This window comes from Oncorhynchus mykiss, chromosome 30, assembly GCF_057628025.1.
Source record: "Oncorhynchus mykiss isolate SJ-2025 chromosome 30, ASM5762802v1, whole genome shotgun sequence".
NCBI classification, from domain to species: domain Eukaryota; kingdom Metazoa; phylum Chordata; class Actinopteri; order Salmoniformes; family Salmonidae; genus Oncorhynchus; species Oncorhynchus mykiss.
Window position 1 is genome coordinate 10,755,001 of NC_143051.1, and position 17,500 is coordinate 10,772,500.

A 17,500-nucleotide genomic window follows, 5' to 3' on the forward strand; every position below is an offset into this window, starting at 1 on the left:
CCGAAAGACGGCACCCTACACAGGGCAATGTCCCCAATCACTGCCCTGGGGCATTGGGATATTTTTTTAGACCAGAGGAAAGAGTGCATCTGGTCTCCCATCCAGGGACTGACCAGGACCAACCCTGCTTAGCTTCAGAAGCAAGCCAGCAGTGGTATGCAAGGACCATATCACCTCCACCCTACCTGACACCCTAGACCCACTCCAATTTGCTTACCGACCCAATAGGTCCACAGACGACGCAATTGCAATCACACTGCCCTAACCCATCTGGACAAGAGGAATACCTATGTGAGAATGCTGTTCATCGACTACAGCTCAGCATTTAACAGCATAGTACCCTCCAAACTCGTCATCAAGCTCGAGATCCCAGGTCTCCACCCCGCTCTGTGCAACTGGGTCCTGGACTTCCTGACGGGTCACCCCCAGGTGGTGAGGGTAGGTAACAACATCTCCACCGCGCTGATCGTCAACACTGGGGCCCCACAAGGGTGCGTTCTCAGCCCTCTCCTGTACTCCCTGTTCACCCACGACTGCGTGGCCATGCATGCCTCCAACTCAATCATCAAGTTTGAAGACGACACTACAGTGGTAGGCTTGATTACCAACGACGACGAGACGGCCTACAGGGAGGAGGTGAGGGCCCTCGGAGTGTGGTGTCAGGAAAATAACCTCACACTCAACGTCAACAAAACAAAGGAGATGATCGTGGACTTCAGGAAACAACAGAGGAAGCACCCCCCTACCCACATCGACGGGACTGTAGTGGAGAGGGTAGAAAGTTAAGTTCCTCGGCGTACACATCACAGACAAACTGAAATGGTCCAACCACATAGACAGCGTTGTGAAGAAGGCGCAGCAGCGCCTCTTCAACCTCAGGAGGCTGAAGAAATTTGGCTTGTCACCAAAAACACTCAAATTTTACATATGCACAATCGAGAGCATCCTGTCGGGCTGTATCACCGCCTGGTATGGAAACTGCTCCGCCCACAACCGTAAGGCTCTTCAGAGGGTAGTGAGGTCTGCACAACGCATCACCGGGGGCAAACGACCTGCCCTCCAGGACACCTGCACCACCCGATGTCACAGGAAGGCCAAAAAGATCATCAAGGACAACAACCACCCGAGCCACTGCCTGTTCACCCCGCTATTATCCAGAAGGTGAGGTCAGTACAGGTGCATCAAAGCAGGGACCGAGAGAAAAACAGCTTCTATCTCAAGGCCATCAAACTGTTAAACAGCCATCACTAACATTGAGTGGCTGCTGCCAACATACTCAACTCCAGCCACTTTAATAATGGAAAAATTGATGTAATAAATGTATTACTAGCCACTTTAAACAATGCCACTTCATATAATGTTTACATACCATACATTACTCATCTCATATGTATATACTGTACTCTATACCATCTACTGCATCTTGCCATCTTTATGTAATACATGTATCACTAGCCACTTTAAAACAATGCCACTTAATATAATGTTTACATACCATACATTACTCATCTCATATGTATATACTGTACCCTATACCACCTACTGCATCTTGATGTAATGTATCACTAGCCACTTTAAACAATGCCACTTTTATATGTTTACATACCCTACATTACTCATCTCATATCTATATACTGTACTCTATACAGTCTACTGCATCTTGCCTATGCCGTTCTATACCATCACTCATTCATATATATTTTTTTATGTACATATTCTTATTCATCCCTTTACACTTGTGTGTATAAGGTAATTGTTGTGAAATTGTTAGGTCAGATTACTCGTTGGATATTACGGCATTGTCGGAACTAGAAGCACAAGCATTTCACTACACTCGCATTAACATCTGCTAACCATGTGTATGTGACAAATACCATTTGATTTGATTACAAAAGTATCCTTCCCCTTCAACACAAAACCTCAAACAATGCATGCAGAGCAGAATTAGGACTAATTATTAAAATCCAGAAAAGAACTGTTAAACTCTACAGCCACCTAAAAGGAAGCTATGCCCACAGATTAAACTAGATAAGAGTTCCCTCAGCCAGCTGGTTCTGTGGCTCTGTTCACAAACACAAAACAGACCACCAAGGACAGCAACACAACTAGACCCAACCAAATTATGAGAAAGCAAAAAGATAATTACTTGACACACTGGAAAGAATCAAACAAAAAACAGCAAATTGGAATGCTGTCTGTCCCTAAACAGTACAAAGTGGTAGAATACCTGACCGCAGTGACTGACCCAAAATTAAGACAATCTTTGACTATGTACAGACTCAGTGAGAATAGCCTTGCCATTGAGAGGCCATCGTAGGCAGACCTGGCTCTCAAGGGAAGACAGGCTATGTGCACACTGCCCACAAAAATGAGGTGGAAACTGAGCTGCAATTCCTAACATCCTGACAAATGTATGACCATATTAGAGACATATTTCACTCAGATTACACTGACCCACAAAATTTAAAAAACAAACCCAATTTTGATGAACTCCCATATCTACTGTGTGAAATACCACAGTGTGTCATCACAAATGCGAGATTTGTGACCTGGGCAAACCAGTGAAGAACAAACACCATTGTAAATACAACCCATATTTATGTTTATTTATTTTCCCTTTTGCACTTTAACTATTTCCCACAGTCTAAGGTTGGCTTTCGGGTTAAGCGGGCATTGTGTCAAGAAGCAGTGAGTCTTGGCGGGGTTGTGTTTCGGAGGACACATGCAGCAACGGGACAAGACTAACTACCAATTGGATATTACGAAAAAAAAGGGTAAAAGTAATTTTAAAAATTACTCTCTCATATCTGTTAGACAAAATACCAATTACAGCAGCAAGATTGGTGGGCCGTTGCCATGAGAACAGGGCAACCAGTGGAACACAAAACACCATTATAAATACAACCAATACTTCTGTTTATTTATCTTACCCCTAAAACACTATACATAGATGATAATATAACATTTGAAATATCTTTATCATTTTTAAAAACCTTTTTAAAAGCAATGTTTAAGGTTCTAATAGCTTTTTGTTGATGTTGAATTTGTTTATTTCACTTGCTTTGGTAAACACATGTTTCCCATGCCAATAAAGCCCCTTTGAATTGAGAGTGAGACAGTGTGACAGAGGTGCAGTGAATACTGATGGTGACACATTGACACTGGTTCTCCTCTAACTCACACACACACCCACCCCCCTCACCTCACCTTAAACTCTGACAGCCATTCCTCCACCACTCCTTGGTTCATTGCCAACATCTTCCGTCATCTGCTGTGGACACACCTCTACCTGGGAAGCAAGCAAAGAGGCGGTTGTTAAAAGTTAACTTTGGGCAAAAAAGCAAAAATAACGACTTTAAACTGTATAACTGATCAATGCGCCATCATACTAGGTCATTTAAAGCTTAAAAACAAAAACATGTATTAATAAGATATTATGTACAGAAGTGCCTTTTCTTACCGATCTCTACAGCTTTCGCCCAAAAACAAATCATGTAAAATTACGTCAACACATACTGGATGAGTTAGTGGCTAGCTACACCTGGCTAGCTCAGCTACTGAACTAGCTAGCTACACCTGGCTAGCTCAGCTACTGAACTAGCTAGCTACACCTGGCTAGCTCAGCTACTGAACTAGCTAGCTACACCTGGCTAGCTCAGCTACTGAACTAGCTAGCTACACCTGGCTAGCTCAGCTACTGAACTAGCTAGCTACACCTGGCTAGCTCAGCTACTGAACTAGCTAGCTACACCTGGCTAGCTCAGCTACTGAACTAGCTAGCTACACCTGGTCAGCTCAGTTACTGAACTAGCTAGCTACATCTGGTTAGCTCAGCTACTGAACTAGCTAGCTACATCTGGTTAGCTCAGCTACTGAACTAGCTAGCTACATCTGGCTAGCTCAGCTACTAAACTAGCTAGCTCAGCTAATGAACTAGCTAGCTACATCTGGCTAGCTCAGCTAATGAACTAGCTAGCTACAACTGGCTAGCTCAGCTACTGAAATAGCTAGCTACATCAGTAACGGAAAGCATGTCCAGAATGACATCAACGAATCACTAAAAGACACACCTCATTTGTTTTTGAAAATTGAGAAAGTAGTTTGTGCCTAAAGTTGACCTTTAATACAAAAAGACACACAATCCAAAAAGCCTTCCTTCCTTCTCGTTTCTCCCTTGATTGCAACTTCAGACATTCTCAGCTCTCTCATTATCAACAGCACTCTCCCTCACTCTCTTTCACTTCCTCTCTTTATTATGTTACTTCAGGCTCTCCGCAAGTAACATAAAAGTGTGTGAGTGAGAGAATGAGTGAGAAAGAAAGAGGGAGAAAGAGAGCGCAACCAGTGAAGAACAAACACCATTATACATACAACCCAGATTTATGTATTTTCCCTTTCGTACTTTAACTATTTGAACATAGTTACAACTCTGTCTATAGCCATAATATGACATTTGAAATATCTTTATTCCCTTGGAACTTTTGTGAGTGTAATGTTTACTGTTCATTTTACTTTTGTTTACTATCTAGTTCACTTGCAATTGGCAATGTTAACATATGTTTCCCATATCAATAAAGCCCTTAAATTGAAATGAATTGAGAGAGGGAGAGAACTCTCATGCAGGAACATGTGCTCAACTTAGTTGAAGAAATTCCACTTCTTAAGATTCTTTATATTCATATCAGTCACACACACACACACACATTTTGTCTGCTTCCACGAGACCACACACGCACACAGACATCTCCTTGTATGGTATAAACAGAGCTAGATGAATCATGTAAATATCACCCAGCTACAGTATGTTTCCATGGACCCCACCTACCAGACTAGAGAACACCAAACTTTGACCATGGCAACAGGGGATCACTGGGAGTCAGTCATTTCAACTGGGTAGAGACACAGTGGAGTGTTGCGAGGCAGCCCAACACCAAACAGGAACTTCAGAGTGTTGGTTCTAATATTCCCCTCTGTAGGTATGTTTTTATTAACTTGTCCAGTGATTTGTTGTCGACCTTGGAACATTTTCAAAACATTTTTTGTTGACAATTGCCTGCTAAAGGTGCGTTTACATTTAACTATCTTGTGTCAAGAAAAACAGCTGGACGTAATGCGTCACACCTAAAATGTCAAATAAAGAAACCACTAAAAACTACAGTGGCGAATAAAAACGTAGTGGTTGAAGTGTTTCCACTACCCATTTAGGCAAATTGTGCATTAATAAATTGCCGACTGCCTGCATGCCCTCCCACCTACAGCGCCTTCAGAAATGATTCACACCCCTTGACTTTCTCCACATTTTGTTGTGTCACAGCCTGAATTTAAAACTTAATATATCAATAAAAATCCATTTAGCCTCAAATAAATAATGAAACATGTTCAATTTGGTTTAAATAATGCAAAAACAAAGTGTTGGAGAAGAAAGTAAAAGTGCAATATGTGCCATGTAAAAAGCTAAGAACATGAGAACATATTTATTTTACCTTTAAAATAGGCAAGTCAGTTAAGAACAAATGCAACCTTCTGGTTACTAGTCCAACGCTCTAACCACTAGGCTACCCTGCCGCCCCCATATGAAAGCTGGTGGTTCCTTTTAACATGAGTCTTCAATATTTCAAGGTAAGAGATTTTAGGTTGTAGTTATTATAGTATTTATATGACTATTTCTCTATACCATTTCTATTTCATATACCTTTGACTATTGGATGTTATTATAGGCACTTTAGTATTGCCAGTGTAACACTATAGCTTCCGTCCCTCTCCTCGCCCCTACCTGGGCTCGAACCAGGAAAACATTGGCAACAGCCACCCTCAAAGCATCATTACCCATCGCTCCACAAAAGCCGCTGCCCTTGCAGAGCAAGGGAAACAACTAACTTCAAGTCTCAGAGCAAGTGACGTTTGAAACACAATTAGCGCGCACCGCTGACTAGCTCGGGAGTTGATAGGCTTGACGTCATAAACAGCTCAATGCTTGAAGCACAGCGAAGAGCTGCTGGCAAACGCACGAAAGTGCTGTTTGAATGAATGCTTACGAGCCTGCTGCTGCCTACCACCGCTCAGTCAGACTGCTCTATCAAATATTAAAGCATAGACTTAATTATAACATAATAACACACAGAAATAAGAGCCTTTGGTCATTAATATGGTCGAATCCGTAAACTATCAATTCGAAAACAAAACATTTATTATTTCAGTGAACTACGGAACCGTTCCATATTTTATCTAACGGGTGGCATCCATAAGTCTACAACCTTCAATGTTATGTCATAATTATGTACAATTCTGGCAAATTGTTTCGCACACTCCATTCCCAGTCTCTCACACACACATTCAATTCCCAGTCTCTCACACACACATTCAATTCCCAGTCTCTCACACACACACTCCATTCCCAGTCTCACACACTCCATTCCCAGTCTCACACACACCCACACTCCATTCCCAGTCTCACACACAAACACACTCCATTCCCAGTCTCACACTCCATTCTCAGTCTCACACACACACACACACACACACACACACACACACTCCATTCCCAGTCTCACACTCCATTCTCAGTCTCACACACACACACACACACACACACTCCATTCCCAGTCTCACACACAAACACACTCCATTCCCAGTCTCACACACACACACTCCATTCCCAGTCTCACACACAAACACACACACTCCATTCCCAGTCTCACACACAAACACACACACTCCATTCCCAGTCTCACACACAAACACACTCCACTCCCAGTCTCACACACAAACACACTCCATTCCCAGTCTCACACAAACACACTCCATTCCCAGTCTCACACACTCCATTCCCAGTCTCACACACACCCACACTCCATTCCCAGTCTCACACACAAACACACTCCATTCCCAGTCTCACACAAACACACTCCATTCTCAGTCTCACACTCCATTCTCAGTCTCACACACACACACACTCCATTCCCAGTCTCACACACAAACACACTCCATTCCCAGTCTCACACTCCATTCTCAGTCTCTCACACACACACACACACACACACTCCATTCCCAGTCTCACACACAAACACACTCCATTCCCAGTCTCACACACACACACTCCATTCCCAGTCTCACACACAAACACACACACTCCATTCCCAGTCTCACACACAAACACACACACTCCACTCCCAGTCTCACACACAAACACACTCCACTCCCAGTCTCACACACAAACACACTCCATTCCCAGTCTCACACACAAACACACTCCATTCCCAGTCTCACACACAAACACACTCCATTCCCAGTCTCACACACAAACACACTCCATTCCCAGTCTCACACACAAACACACTCCATTCACACAAACACACTCCACTCCCAGTCTCACACACACCATCCCCCCCCCCCCCCCCCCCCCCACACACACAAACACACTCCATTCCCAGTCTCACATTCAAACAAACTCCATTCCCAGTCTCACACACACCATTCCCCCACACACACAATCCCCCCCCCCCACACACAATCCCCCCCCCCCCACACACACACACCTCCCAGACACCTCAGTCATCATGACCTCACCTAACCCATACTCACACTCTAATGAGTCCCAATTCTCTGTCCTTTCTCACAAATAACACACTCCTCCCCACCCCACCCCACCCACTTAAAACTGGATTGGTGTAAGCATGGGCTTGCCTACACCAGTCTTTTGCCTTATAAAACCATGAAGGGAAGTGAACAAGTGCTGTGAAAATGGACCGGACAAGCAAACGCTGCTCTGGCATGTTATCAGACAGGAGCAAAAGCCAGGAAGTGAATGGACCAATCAGTACACCCTGTTTTGGAGAGCTTGGAGGTGAGAAGAAAGTGCTGCCCCAGATGTTTTTTCCTGTAGAAACAGAAAAGAGACCGAGAGAGAGAGAGAAAGAGCGAGAGAGAATTGGCGAGGGCACTAGAACAGTCTGCAGCACCCGACCTCACCCTACTAGAATCTGAAGTCAAATGTCTACTGTTTGCTGCTGCACCAGAATCTGCACAGATCTGGGCCCTGACAGTGAATCTCAGTGAGACACAAATAGTGGTGTTCCAAAGTAGGCCCAGTTGCCTTGACAACAAATACAAATTCCACCTAGACACCGTTGTCCTTAAGTACACAAAACAACTATACATTCCTCGGCCTAAACATCAGCGCCACAGGTAACTTCCACAAAGCTGTAAACGATCTGAGAGGCAAGGCAAGAAGGGCTTCCTTCTATGCCATCAAAAGGTACATATAACTTTTGACGTTCCCGCGATTCATCCGCTAGCATTGAGTTCAATAAGTGCATCGACGATGTTGTCCCCACAGTGATTAAGAACGTACCCAAACCAAAAACCATGAAGAACAGGCAATACCCGCTCTGGGATACAGGCCAGAGCTACCGCTTTCAATGAATGGGACACGGACACACAAGAAAGCCCGCTACGAACTTCGACGAGACACCAAACAACACAAATAAAAAGGCCAATATAGAAGGTGGAATCCTATTCCCCCGGCTCCGATGATCGTCCTGTGTGGCAGAGCAAACAATAACGGATAACAGAAGGGAAACGCGGCCATGAGTTGCCCAGCGAAGCAGTTCTCCCAAACAAGCTAAATGCCTTTTTACACGTCGAGGAAAAGAACACTGTGCCTTGCGTGAAAGACCCTTTTTTTCCCGATGTCTGTGTGTTCTCACTCTGTGGCCGACGTGAGCAAAACATTTAAACAGTTTAAACAGATGGAATACCGGAGTGTGTTCAAACGTTTCAAACATGTTCTGGAATGCCACTGAAATGGCAGCCGCGGTATGAGAACCAGCATGCAATACGGCTTTCCTCAGTGTGAAATCCTCGACGACCCACTGTGCTGTCAGACTCATAATGCACAGCTGTTGATTGTTGGGAGGAAGGGGTCGTCAGCAAGCACGGTAAAATCTACACCACATATATTCGGTGCATGTGACGTAAAATCTGATTTGATGCCACCAGATGTTTATTTACGTTCTTGTTATCTATTCAGTAGCATTCCATAACCATCAATTCGGAAGGTTAAAACCAATTCATTCAACAGGTTAAACCCATTCATTCAGAAGGTTAAAACATCGCTCCTATCCTTGCTCAGATTACTGAAAGATGCTGCGGTCAGTCGCCTAAACTGTGGCACAAAATTTGGAATTCCCACACCTAGCCAAACTATTATACTAAATTATTGGGGAGGTGTGAATGTTTCTGTCAGAGAGTCCATCTCCTCTACCACTATAGAGACCTGCATCGGCCTCAAAAAACAAAATCAGCTGGCGGGTGGTCCCGGAGTTGAGAGAACTTGGGTAACGGCGTAATTACACTTGACATGTGGACTGACGATTTTCTAAAAATAGAACACTTGTGCCTTACAGCCAATTACATAATCAACGAGTGGGTGCTTGTGAAGAGGATGCTATTCACCACAGAGTGGGACATTTCACAGCGCAAAACTGCAGATACCATAAGGCCAGCTATTGTGAAAGAATACTTGGGTATCTTGTTGATTTTCCTCCATTGTTTCGAAGAGGTCACACTCCCCTTGGGAGGCAAGTAAACAGCCTACTGTTGACCCGGTAACTGTGTGGTTCCTGGTTCCTAAAGATAAAGCTTCACCTACAGCTGGATTAGTGGTGTCTGAGAAGAGAAGTCAGCTGACCAGGCACGGACATCCGTTTCCTGCTATTTTTAAACTATTGTTCTAAATTCAAAAATCACCCTCTTCATCCTCATCATTATCATTATTCAGTTCATTCAATTTCAAAATGGTGAAGTCGTGCACATTTATCAGTTCCTATCTGGTTTCCATCACTTATTCATCAATTCACCTCATTCATTCAGTGAGGAGAGAGACGCAATAGCGCCTGGGTACCAACGCTTTACACCGAACCCAAAAGAATAATCAGCGATCTAACTCCCACTTGCTGTGACGTAATATACCGTACTATACCATAATGCACCACTGCATAAAATCAATACCGTACTATACCATAGTGCACCCGAGAATAAAGTCAATACCGTACTATACCATAATGCACCACTGCATAAAGTCAATACCGTACTATACCATAATGCACCACTGCATAAAGTCAATACCGTACTATACCATAATGCACCACTGCATAAAGTCAATACCGTACTATACCATAATGCACCACTGCATAAAGTCAATACCGTACTATACCATAATGCACCACTGCATAAAGACAATACCGTACTATACCATAATGCACCACTGCATAAAGTCAATACCGTACTATACCATAATGCACCACTGCATAAAGTCAATACCGTACTATACCATAATGCACCACAGCATAAAGTCAATACCGTACTATACCATAATGCACCACTGCATAAAGTCAATACCGTACTATACCATAATGCACCACTGCATAAAGACAATACCGTACTATACCATAATGCACCACTGCATAAAGGCAATACCGTACTATACCATAATGCACCACTGCATAAAGTCAATACCGTACTATACCATAATGTACCACTGCATAAAGTCAATACCGTACTATACCATAATGTACCACTGCATAAAGTCAATACCGTACTATACCATAATGCACCACTGCATAAAGTCAACTTTTAATTGAGGAACCACAGTATAGGCTTAGATCTGATCATATTTACTGAGAGCTCTCTCCTCATACTGCTGTTAGGCCAAGCTCTCTCCTATCAGGAGCCATGAGCGGGTGTCAAATGAAATCTAAGAGAGTCTATATTTTAGAGGAATTAAGGCATATATACATTTTCCTAGGAATAAGGCTTTGATTTCTGGTCAAACAGATGGAAAAGGGGTCTTAGACAACATCTACTAGAAAAAGTCTTACTGTATTACAAATACATTTTTTTTTTACATTTAGATTTTTTATTTATTTAACCTTTTATTTAACTAGGCAAGTCATTTAAGAACAAATTCTAATTTACAATGACAGCGTACCCCTGCCAAACCCTGAATACTCTGGGCCAATTGTGCGCCGCCCTACGGGCCACCCAATCACGGGCCGGTTGTGATACAGCCCAGAATCGAACCAGGGTCTGTAGTGACACCTCCAGCACTGACATGCAGTGCCTTAGACCGCTGCGGCACTAGGGAGCCCAAAGTCCCCTGCCAACTACTATCAACACATTTTATGTTTTTGATAAATGGTTCTGCTTTCTGTAAGTTTAAGAAACATTGCCTTGTAATTCCGTTACCAAAAAACCCACACACCTTGAATATATTTTCTAATGTCTCTCCCTCATGTGGAGGGAGGATAATGAAAGATCACAGAAGTAACAAGTGAAGGTAGACCTACCAATTAGTTTTATTTTTTATTTTGCTGATAAGAAGTTTATGAATTATTAAGGGATTAAAACTATTAATTATATCTTACTGCAATTGAATTGGCTACAATGGGAAATCGTAGTAGTTACAAACCAGTCGTATCACCTGCTACTGTCCTCCCTTCCACTGGCATACTGTTATGTTCAGCTCACAACTCTCCCCATTTACTGTAACGGGCATCCTCAGCCACTGAGCACCGACAAAACCGGACGTTCAGGAACGTTTAAAAGTAGTTGAAATTTGGTCAGTCTGCTCTGGCCAGACTAAACCTGAACCAATGATAGAAGTCTGTTTCACAAGTTCGGACAGCGCAGTAATTACAGTAGAGCACAGGACTATACTTTACAGTAGAGGTCAGTTCAGTAGAGTTCAGTTCAGTAGAGTTCAGTAGAGTAGAGTTCAGTAGAGTTCAGTACAGTAGAGGTCAGTTCAGTAGAGTTCAGTACAGTAGAGTTCAGTACAGGTCAGTACAGTAGAGTTCAGTACAGTAGAGTTCAGTACAGTAGAGTTCAGTTCAGTAGAGGTCAGTACAGTAGAGTTCAGTACAGTAGAGGTCAGTACAGTACAGGTCAGTACAGTAGAGTTCAGTAGAGGTCAGTACAGTAGAGTTCAGTACAGTAGAGGTCAGTACAGTAGAGTTCAGTGCAGTAGAGGTCAGTACAGTACAGGTCAGTACAGTAGAGTTCAGTACAGTAGAGGTCAGTACAGTAGAGGTCAGTACAGTAGAGGTCAGTACAGTAGAGTTCAGTACAGGTCAGTAGAGGTCAGTACAGTAGAGGTCAGTACAGTAGAGGTCAGTACAGTACAGGTCAGTACAGTACAGGTCAGTACAGTACAGGTCAGTACAGTAGAGGTCAGTACAGTAGAGTTCAGTACAGTAGAGGTCAGTACAGTAGAGGTCAGTACAGTAGAGGTCAGTACAGTAGAGGTCAGTACAGTAGAGTTCAGTACAGGTCAGTAGAGGTCAGTACAGTAGAGGTCAGTACAGTAGAGGTCAGTACAGGTCAGTACAGTACAATAGAGTTCAGTACAGTAGAGTTCAGTACGGGTCAGTACAGTAGAGTTCAGTACAGTAGAGTTCAGTACGGGTCAGTACAGTAGAGTTCAGTACAGTTCAGTACAGGTCAGTACAGTAGAGTTCAGTAGAGTACAGTAGAGTTCAGTACAGTAGAGGTCAGTACAGTAGAGGTCAGTACAGTAGAGTTCAGTACAGTAGAGTTCAGTAAAGGTCAGTAGAGGTCAGTACAGTAGAGGTCAGTACAGTAGAGGTCAGTACAGGTCAGTACAGTACAATAGAGTTCAGTACAGTAGAGTTCAGTACGGGTCAGTACAGTAGAGTTCAGTACAGTAGAGTTCAGTACGGGTCAGTACAGTAGAGTTCAGTACAGTTCAGTACAGGTCAGTACAGTAGAGTTCAGTAGAGTTCAGTACAGTAGAGGTCAGTACAGTAGAGGTCGCAGACCATCATCAAATTTGCGTTTAGAACTCGTCATCAGTGTTCCATCAATAGACTGATCAGGGATGTTCAACTATAGCTTTCCTTCATAGAAAACACATTTCTTACACGCTTTTAAAAAATATATATTTCTGCATTAAAAACACTGAATTCTGGATTAATGAGACTCCTGGTGCAGTACAGTATAATGTAGTGTATTGTACTGAGCAATTCAACTTCACTGTATGTACTGTGATTGGTTCAAATTTGGTCTGGTACAGACCGTGGTCACACAGTTTCTAAACCCAGAGGCGCAACATCGCGAGACTTCCAGGAACACTTGTGAAGCAGACCAGGCCGGGGTTTGGACTGGGAGAAGTCAATGAGAAGTGAAACACTGTTCCTTAAATTGTTCATTTTCTCAAAAAATCTAAAAGCCACAACCTAGATTCCAGCCAATGTCTCAAGTAGCTGAACTTCTTATTACAACAACTTTATATTCAAAGGAGTGCCTTTGATTTGATGGCCTGCACATGCGCAGTCCAGCGCAAGACGACCGTTAGGGCCGATGACGTGTTCCCACGCATGAGTTTAGCTAGCCAACATCGCCATGGCATCGCCTACATTTATGATCTGGGATTTGTATTGGAGAAGCAGTACTGTACTGTCTTTGCCGTGGTGTTATTTGGGGGAGGAGCTCATTATAATAATAGCCAGTGTGTAGAATACCCAAATATGCAAAAGACAGATATTGGATATTTCTACCTGTGTACCTATTGAAGATACATCACAGTGAAATTCATTACCATAATTCATATCCATAATTATATATGTCTGTGTAGTACGGATAAGGGTCACATGATCTTATTCCTTTACCAGATGTAAATTCACGTCACTTAATGTAATTCAATAAACCATATTTTTTTTCTCCCTCAAAACTCAAGTGTCAATGTCATAGCCGACACCATGTTCTTTCTGCAGACATCTTTGAATCTTCATTTGGTGCAGTTTTTGGAAAAACCTAAGTCGCATAAAAACTGAGGGAGATTTACAAAAATGTGCTTCAGCACAATTCTTCCAGTAAAAGTGTTTTTGTGAAAATGTCTGTGTAAATTATTCAAAGTACTCCTTGTGCATGGTTTGTTAAACTTTGAAATCAAATGTTTTTTGTTTGGCATACATTTTAAAGTGAAAAATCTGAATCAAAGTGTAAATCCATCACTGTGGAACTGCTTTATAGCAGAGGGACTCTGTGTGTGTGTGTGTGTGTGTGTGTGTGTGTGTGTGTGTGTCTGTCTCTACAGTCGTGAGTCGGGTGGGTATAATTTGTGGAACTTTCCAACAGGAATCTGTTCCAAAAACTTCGTAAATAACAAGGACGCCAACAAACAACGTTGTATAGCGACAGAATAAGATACCGGATATGGAGTGGGCTACTTCATTACATTTTCACTCACCGCGTTTATTCCGAAAAATGTCTGTCCTCACTCTGGTTGCCTATGGACAAACATTAAGAATAATCTACGTGATGAGTTGATGCCTATTCGGCAGCTAGTTTACAAGGTGAATTGATCGTGCTACTTTGTATGAGTTGTTTGTTGGCGTCCTTGTTATTTACGAAGTTTTTGGAACAGATTCCTGTTGGAAAGTTCCCCTAATTATTCCCACCCTGGTGAGTCTGTATCCACCGCAGATCGATGTTACAAGACTATTGATCAGTGTATAGCCACAATATCTACCGGCATAAACACTAAGCAGTAGCTAGTTGACCGTCACTACAATACAAATCATAATCAATTGATTAGCTACATCGTATGGAGACTAAACCAGACTGAAACGGGTACTGCTGGAAATAAGACTAGGGTATAAATGACTTGCTAGCTGAGGGACAAACTTTTTTTTGACAGCGGTCTGATTACGGAAGCCACCTGGGCTTGTCATGCCAATGACAGTACAGTTAGCTAACTAGCAACTAGTTGACCATCTAACCAGCGATCGTAGTTATCTTGCCAACCTAGTCACGAAACCAGCTACTAATTAATGATTTTTAACTCACGCCTGACACAGTTGACTCAACGTTAGTTAGTTAGCTACAGTAGATGCTAACAGTACTTGGCAATGTTCCTAGTTCTCAAAGCTTCTCCAGTGAGCTCTACAGCAATCTGCTAGCTGCTTCCTATTGTAAGATAGCTATTTTACCTAACAGTTATTACAAGCTACTTTGTGTGAGGTCGCTGGCAGTAGTAACTACTTTAGCTAGCTGTATTTGTTTCCTCAGAGCAGAATCATTCGCCAACTCAAGTCAGATTTCAAACTGAAAATGTGCATACAGTCAGAATGGCCTCTCCAAGAAGACGAGCTAGCTGGAAAAATGTATTATTGACTTACTATCATGCTATCTCGAGATTTCCTTTTGTCTCCAAGTCCACTATTGTTCCGTCCAAGCATATGGGTAGCTATGAATTACTTCATAAATCCAGTATCTAAATCATTTATCAACATACACCTCCATCTTCATTTCCGACCACAATTCCTACTAGCTTGAATCCGAGGATTAATTCGGAATGACAGGCATGTGAGCAAATGGTCAAACAGTATAAAATGTAACCCCCACGCCTCCAGAAATAGCGACCAATGCAATTTGGTGTTAGGGGCGGGACTTTATAATATCCGCAAATACGGGGGATTGTCGCTGTCATCTCTGACAGTCAGGGCAGACCACGGGAAGAGGAAGAGACACTGGTCATGTATGAACCATTGCGTTTTATATAATATCTGATATTTGTAACATTGAAATTCATCTTTATATGTGATTTTAAAAGGGAAAGTATACAATGTTCTCAGCTCTTTAAAGGGCATGTATTTATAATATGCTGTATTATAAATTGTATCTACATGGTTATCACTGCAAGGCCTATTGACTTACATAATATAATTGTTATTAACCACAAAAATATAATGCTTTTAATAATAATTATACCAGGTTGATGTAAAAAGTAACCCTGGAAGTATATTATGATAATTTGGTACATCCATCTGCCAGTAGTTTATGAGGTGCAGTGTAAGATGTGCATAGCTAATGGTCCTGCAATGGTTATCGATGCAAAAAAAAAACACCTTCAGATAATTGCAGTAATATTTTAACTAATACATGATGTAAATGATTGACCAGACACATGGACTGGCTTGTCCTAGTCCACACTACGGTGCAACATGTCAGTAGCAAAGCTTTTCCTCCAACTTCTCATCTCCCTTTTTCTCTCTCAATCACACACACACACACACATCTCTCTCCCACCCTTAACCCCCCCCCACGCACACACACACACACACACACACACACACACACACACACACACACATCTCTCTCCCACCCTTAACCCCCCCCACGCACACACACACACACACATCTCTCTCCCACCCTTAACCCCCCCACGCACACACACACACACCCATCTCTCTCCTACCCTTAACCCCCCCCCCCCCCCCCCCCCCCACACACACACACACACACACACACACACACACATCTCTCTCCCACCCTTAACCCCCCCCCCCACACACGCACACAGTCCCTCCCTCCCTACATCTCGCTGTCCTGCGGGATCATGTCAGTACCAATCAGGAGTCTCTGTGTGCTAAGTGGTTTAGATGTGCAGTGTACCATGTTCTAATGCTCCACTATGTCACTCAAACATGTTCATACAAATCTTAAGACACTAACAACAGAGTGCTGTTTTAATGTGTTATAAAACACAATAACATACAGTTTTAACACAGAAGAAACCCTAACGTGATCTCTAATATCGACAGCGGTTTAATCAACATTGTTTTGATTAGATTAGGATTTAGAATAGGAATTCCTGTCCAGAAAAAAATCAGGATATATCTCAGCTAATTTCTCTAACGAGTTTATAGACATACTCACAATACAATACTTAAACACTATCTATAACCAGTCATAATCTGTGGCACTCCAAGACCAGCCGAACCCTGCAGGAGTGTTTTCTAACAGCGTAGGTCCATAGTGTGCTTTTTACATGATAGTAAAAATAGCCTACGTTGATTCCCAAAATATTTAAATATTTAAAAGGTCAGTGTCCCCAGAGGTCAGTGTCCCCAGAGGTCAGTGTCCCCAGAGGTCAGTGTCCCCAGAGGTCAGTGTCCCCAGAGGTCTCTCTCCTCTCAGTGTGTGTGAGAGTACTATCCGATAAGAGGTGAACCCATAGAGTTAACAGCGCAAGGTGTAAGGAACAACAGCACTGGGTCCCCAGATAGAGGAATGACAGCGCTGGGTCCCCAGATAGAGGAACGACAGCGCTGGGTCCCCAGATAGAGGAACGACAGCGCTGGGTCCCCAGATAGAGGAACGACAGCGCTGGGTCCCCAGATAGAGGAACGACAGCGCTGGGTCCCCAGATAGAGGAACGACAGCGCTGGGTCCCCAGATAGAGGAACGACAGCGCTGGGTCCCCAGATAGAGGAACGACAGCGCTGGGTCCCCAGATAGAGGAACGACAGCGCTGGGTCCCCAGATAGAGGAACGACAGCGCTGGGTCCCCAGATAGAGGAACGACAGCGCTGGGTCCCCAGATAGAGGAACGACAGCGCTGGGTCCCCAGATAGAGGAACGACAGCGCTGGGTCCCCAGATAGAGGAACGACAGCGCTGGGTCCCCAGATAGAGGAACG

The 17,500-nt window shown here is 43.2% G+C and overlaps 1 protein-coding gene across 6 annotated transcripts in view; it reads right to left on the reverse strand.

The window, feature by feature from the left end:
* Positions 1-15,407, reverse strand: part of LOC110487917 (hyccin) — a 33,105-nt gene extending 17,698 nt beyond the window's left edge. For 2 of the 6 annotated variants that reach the window (XM_036970797.2, XM_090227548.1), the window contains exons 1-2: positions 4,071-4,260; positions 3,208-3,289 (exon numbers count right to left, since the gene is read on the reverse strand). In XM_036970797.2, coding sequence (XP_036826692.2) covers positions 3,208-3,258 — 51 coding nt within the window. In that variant the 5' untranslated portion in view covers positions 3,259-3,289; positions 4,071-4,260. Of the gene's footprint in view, positions 1-3,207; positions 3,290-4,070; positions 4,275-15,197 lie in introns of those variants that run through there. The other 4 variants (XM_036970798.2, XM_090227547.1, XM_036970796.2 and 1 more) reach the window with 4 other exon arrangements.
* Positions 15,408-17,500: the final 2,093 nt, after the last annotated feature.